Source organism: Gobio gobio, assembly GCF_949357685.1.
Source record: "Gobio gobio genome assembly, chromosome: 20".
NCBI classification, from domain to species: domain Eukaryota; kingdom Metazoa; phylum Chordata; class Actinopteri; order Cypriniformes; family Gobionidae; genus Gobio; species Gobio gobio.
Genome location: NC_137113.1, coordinates 49,692,225 through 49,698,224, shown reverse-complemented (window position 1 = coordinate 49,698,224; position 6,000 = coordinate 49,692,225). Strand labels below are relative to the sequence as shown.

The 6,000-nt window shown below is 45.5% G+C and overlaps 1 protein-coding gene across 11 annotated transcripts in view; it reads left to right on the top strand.

Annotated features, from left to right (window-relative positions):
- myocd (myocardin) overlaps window positions 1–6,000 on the top strand; it is a 75,789-nt gene that overhangs the window by 48,272 nt on the left and 21,517 nt on the right. For all 11 annotated transcript variants that reach the window (XM_079801610.1, XM_079801602.1, XM_079801601.1 and 8 more), the window contains exons 7-9: window positions 1,669–1,764; window positions 1,920–2,191; window positions 5,687–5,840. In XM_079801610.1, the coding sequence (XP_079657736.1) occupies window positions 1,669–1,764; window positions 1,920–2,191; window positions 5,687–5,840 (522 nt within the window). The remainder of the gene's footprint in view (window positions 1–1,668; window positions 1,765–1,919; window positions 2,192–5,686; window positions 5,841–6,000) is intronic.

Genomic DNA, 6,000 nt, shown 5'->3' with positions numbered 1-6,000 from the left:
GTTAGTAATATTTCATCTGGTCTGAAGGTTTACTTGATTATCCATCATCAGTTATTATATAAATATGATCATGAGGTTTATTAGTTAATCTGTCAATCATCATAGCATTATATGTTTTAAAATGACGGATCATAAAACTAAGCATTTAAATATCATCTGACTAAGAAATACACTCACCTAAAGGATTATTAGGAACACACACTAATACTGTGTTTGACCCCCTTTGGCCTTCAGAACTGCCTTAATTCTACGTGGCATTGATTCAACAAGCTGCTGAAAGCATTCTTTAGAAATGTTGGCCCATATTGATAGGAGAGCATCTGCAGTTGATGGAGATTTGTGGGATGCACATCCAGGGCACGAAGCTCCCGTTCCACCACATCCCAAAGATGCTCTATTGGGTTGAGATCTGGTGACTGTGGCGGCCATTTTAGTCCAGTGAACTCATTGTCATGTTCAAGAAACCAGTTTGAAATGATTGGAGCTTTGTGACGGTGCATTATCCTGCTGGAAGTAGCCATCAGAGGATGGGGACATGGTGCTCATAAAGGGATGGACATGGGCAGAAACAATGCTCAGGTAGGCCGTGGCATTTAAACCATGCCCAATTGGCACTAAGGGGCCTAAAGTGTGCCAAGAAAACATCCCCCACACCATTACACCACCACCACCAGCCTGCACAGTGGGAACAAGGCATGATGGATCCATGTTCTCATTCTGTTTACGCCAAATTCTGACTCTACCATCTGAATGTCTCAACAGAAATCCAGACTCATCAGACCAGGCGACATTTTTCCAGTCTTCAACTGTCCAATTTTGGTGCAAATTGTCGCCTCTTTTTCCTATTTGTAGTGGAGATGAGTGGTACCCGGTGGGGTCTTCCGCTGTTGTAGCCCATCCGCCTCAAGGTTGTGTGTGTTGTGGCTTCACAAATGCTTAGCTGCAGACCTCGGTTGTAACGAGTGGTTATTTCAGTCAAAGTTGCTCTTCTATCAGCTTGAATCAGTCGGCCCATTCTCCTCTGACCTCTAGCATCAACAAGGCATTTTCTCCCACAGGACTGCCGCATACTGGATGTTTTTCCCTTTTCACAACATTCTTTGTAAACCCTAGAAATGGTTGTGTGTGAAAATCCCAGTAACTGAGCAGATTGTGAAATACTCAGACCGGCCCGTCTGGCACCAACAACCATGCCACGCTCAAAATTGCTTAAATCCCCTTTCTTTCCCATTCCGACATTCAGTGTGGAGTTCAGGAGATTGACCAGGACCACACCCCTAAATGCATTGAAGCAACTGCCATGTGATTGGTTGATTAGATAATTGCATTAATGAGAAATTGAACAGGTGTTCCTAATAATCCTTTAGGTGAGTGTATTAATGGCAGATATCAATGTCAGTTACTGTTATAAAGATCGCACTGATTTACAAGCATCAGAATCTCATATTTTTGTTTTTATTTTTTTTCTCCATATTGTCACTATATCAGAGTATATGAGCCATAAACACCTGATGCATAAAATATGATACAATATGAATGCACATTCTGTTTTGGTTCAATAAACTCAATGAGCTTTTCCTGATTATTATTATTTTATACGTCAGGGTGAATATAGTCAATATCAATCAGTCATGAATCCTCATGTGACGATAATGATCTGTTATTAAGGGCCCTCAGAGTAAAGATGGCGGCCCTCAGAACCACGAGGAGAGCATGACGGACAGACAGGGAACGCCACCCATTCCCGTTCCTGCCATAGTCAAGGTACGGCCGAACAACCCAACGCCATCTGAAGCGCTGGCCCCAGACAGCACCGCAGATCCGGCCCACATCTGGGCCACATCAGGGCCGGATCTGCGGTGCCGTCTGGGACTGTAAACCTGATATCTGAGTAACTCCAATCCTCTGCTGTTCCTCAGTCCAAAGTATCCGAGAAGAACCGCCACAAGAAGCCCAAAGACATCAAGCCCAAAGTGAAGAAGCTGAAGTACCACCAGTACATCCCGCCGGACCAGAAGGCCGAGCGCTGTCCTCCGCCGCAGATGGACTCGGCATACGCGCGCCTGCTCCAGCAACAGCAGCTCTTCCTGCAGCTGCAGATCCTCAGCCAGCAGAAGCACCACACACACACACACACACACACGCCGCCGCAGACCAGCTTCAGCTACCAGACGCTCCACCAGCACAACACGTGAGTGAACACGCTCTGGCTACATACATGTACACACTCGATTCACGGTGTCCTGTGAAGGGATGCTCAAACGTTTGGGGCCTTTCATTCATCAAGAACGCATTAAACTGATCAAAAGTGACATTTATGTTACAAAACACATGAAGTGCCCACTATAACCAGTAGATGACGGCAGAGGAGCACTGATTACACATTTCCACTTCTTAAAGGAAAACGCCACTATTTCGGAAAATAGGCTCATTCTCCGACTCTCCTAGAGTTCAGTCTCATCCCTTCAGCCGATCTCCGGGTCTAGCACTGTTAGCATTGCTTAGCATAGATCATTGAATCTGATTAGACCATTAGCATCTCGCTCAGAAATGACCAAAGAGTTTCCATATTTTTCTATTTAAAACTTGACTCTTCTGTAGTTTCATCGAGTACTGATGCTGCGTTCACACCAAACGCGAATAGAGCGTCAAAATCCCATCTACCGTGTCTAGTTTGACGCTTGAACATTTGGAATCCATTTGCGCGTCCGTGGCGAATTGGACGCACGTATAAATCGAGCGTTTGAAGTGAAATAGACACGCGTTCAAGGCGCTCCAGGAGAAATATGTCATTAAACACCACTGCCTCTTTTCATTTTCATTAAACATATATATTAAGCATTAATAGCCACACACATGTGGTCCAGGCAACGCCCACATTATCTTCACTGCATGTGTATTTAAATATCCTAAAAAAATAAAGTTATGAAACTTCTCTTTGCCCTCAGTCAAAACGATTTGGCAGACAACAAATTATAGATTCATGACACCAAAGAGCAGCGGCAGACGGGAGAAGGACTGGCTGAGGAAAGGCTGCTGTCGCTGGGGTTAATGAGCACTGAGCACCCGCTGATCCACTGGATCTCACAACTCCAAAAACACAAGATAATTTTTTTTAAATAGGCGCTCTCTTTATAAATAAACCACCGATTTGAGCTTTAAACAACTACATTCTCACCTGAAAAAGTCGTAAAACTACATTTTGTGACACAATAGTAGTGTTTTTAAATTATGCGGGGTTTCTCATCACATCACTTCACCACATGACAGCAGCGAGCTGGCTCCTGATTGGTTAACGCGCCGCGAATTGACGCCAAAGTTCAAATTTTTCAACTCGGGCGTCAGACGCGAATTCGCTTCAAACGCGTGAATGCACAAAAGCACCACTCGCGTGTTATCGCACAAGACGCTCAATTCGCGTCATTCGCGCCGCGCGAAACGCGCCTTGCGCGCTGCAGGACCTCCAGACGCGCGTCAACGCGCCTTTCCATTGACTTAACATTGAAATCCCTCGCGCCAGACGCTCTATTCGCGTTTGGTGTGAACGCAGCATGAGACCGACGGGAAATGACAAATTGTGATTTTCTAGGCCGATATGGCAGGAACTATACTCTCATTCCTGCGTAATAATCAAGAGCTGTGAGCCGCCCCATGAGTGCAGCGGCGCATATAGGAGAAATATGGAAACTCTTTGGGCATTTTTGAGCGAGATGCTAACGGTCTAATCAGATTCAATGATCTATGCTAAAAGGGCTAGCGCCAGACCCGGAGATCGGCTGAATGGATTTGGAAACGGTCAAACTCAACTGTTCTCGCGCATGCGTCGTGAGTTCACATCAGAGACCCAGAATAAAGTTGAACAAAGTCGCTATTTAGATTTTTTTTTTGCGCATAAAAACTATTCTCGTCACTTCATGAAATGATTGTAGAAGCGCTGTAGTGAGATGGACTTTAACGATGTCTTTAGTAGCTTTTATGGGTCTTGAGAGAGGAAATGTCATCACTGTCAATAGAGGCTTTTCTGAGCCATCGGATTTAACACTAATATCTTCATTTGTGTTCTGAAGATGAACAAAGGTCTTACGGGTGAGGAATAAATGACAGAATTTTCATTTTTGGGTGAACTAACCCTTTAATGTAGCCTAGAAATCTAGACGCCCCCTAGCGGCAGCAAATGTAATTTGCAGTCAGGGTCGTCTAGCAACTCTCCGTTGTCTTGCGAGCTGGAAAAAAACAAACTCTGGTCAGGCCAATCACATCATGTATAGAGTCGGTGGGCGGGCTTAACATAATGACGGTTCCGCGTGCTGCTCGTAAACACAGAAGCTGGCGAACAGCGGTCTTTCCAATCGGCTCTGGAAGACCTGGAGTTAAGATTTTCTTTGAGAAAAGAAGAAAGAACAGCACTGAAGTCATTCTTAAGAAAGGAAGATGTGTTCGGAGTTTAGCCGACCAGATACGGCGAAGGTTTAATCTCTCAACTAGCTCTGCTTCAGCTTCTCCGCTGCTCTGGTTGGCTGTAGCGCTGTCCTATAGCGTGCAGAGGGAATCTGAAGACAAGCGTTCATCCCGCCCCTCGAGCCCTGCCAATGGTGTGTTCCCAACATCCTGATGTGGCTCTGACCTTTAATGCACACACCACCGCCAAAATGTGTCATTCATGGATACATACGGTACAATAATCTGACAAGGCAAGTCAAGTCAGCTTTATTTATATAGCGCTTTTAACAATGCAGATTGTCTCAGAGCAGCTTCACAGTGTTAAACAGGAAAATAATGCAGCAGAATTTGATTCGGCCGTACAGCCGCTCCGGAGAAAACGGTGATGTCATCAGCTCATTTCAATTATCATACAGTGACAATGTGGGCTTTAGATCTGTAATTTAGTTTATATGGTTGATTTAGTTTAATAATTAGATTTATTTGGATATTTAGTTGAACATTTAGTGTCTCCAACTGAGCGCGCCAAGCCAGAGGCAAAAGTGGCAAGGAAACCCAAACCCCATCAGGAGCAGAATGGAGGAAAATAAACCTTGGAGAAACCAGGCTCAGTCGGGGGGGGCAGTTCTCCTCTGGCCAATTAACAAACAGCGTATGATTATTATTCTGGCAACTTTACAGGTCAGAGGTCATAATAGATCGTAATATTCGAACGATCGGAGTTATCACGCCGGAGACGGGTTTACTGAGGATGCCGTGACGATGAGGCAGTTTCAGGGAGAGTCTAACAACAAAAAATAAAAAATGATGATAGACAGGAGTCATAGAGTCCCATATTAGATTTAAATGAAGTCATTCACTGTAGGCTGTTTATAAAGAGTCCTCTTCTCCCACAGGTGTAATCCACATTGGGTCACTCTCCCACTCTTTACTGTACATAACTTACTGTAAATGTGTATTGAGTTAGCGCTCTAAAGACCTGTCAGTCATGATTGAGACATGAACACCAATGTGATGATCTGACTCTGTGTGGACTCCTGAGTAACGTTATGATGACCCGCCCAACTGACCCCAAACCAGTCCAAATTTTGTCCACCCACCCACACAATCAAATTCAAAACCGCCCAACTGAACCCAATCTGGCAACACTGGCCACTGTATATATATGGCATTTGTATGATGCTGAGAAGCATAATGTTGAGTAGTTTCCTGATCTCTGACTGATGTGTGTGTGTGTGTGTATCAGGCCGCCCGGCGAGCCGCAGGCGTCCTGTGCTTCAGCAGCCAATAGCAGCAGCTCGTCGTCTCCAGTGAAGAGCAGCTACTGCAGTCCGTCCTCCATCAGCTCCATCAGCCCCGTCCGACCCGCGCCTCTGCCCGCCAACCTGGACGACCTGAAGGTACGTCTCTCTCACAGGTCTGATGATGACCCTCGCCCGTTTAAATCACCCACGGCTCGCCCGTTTAAATCACCCACGGCTCGCCCGTTTCAATCACCCACGGCTCGCCCGTTTAAATCACTCCGGCTATTGGTGTGACGCAGTGTGTGTCTCCTGACAG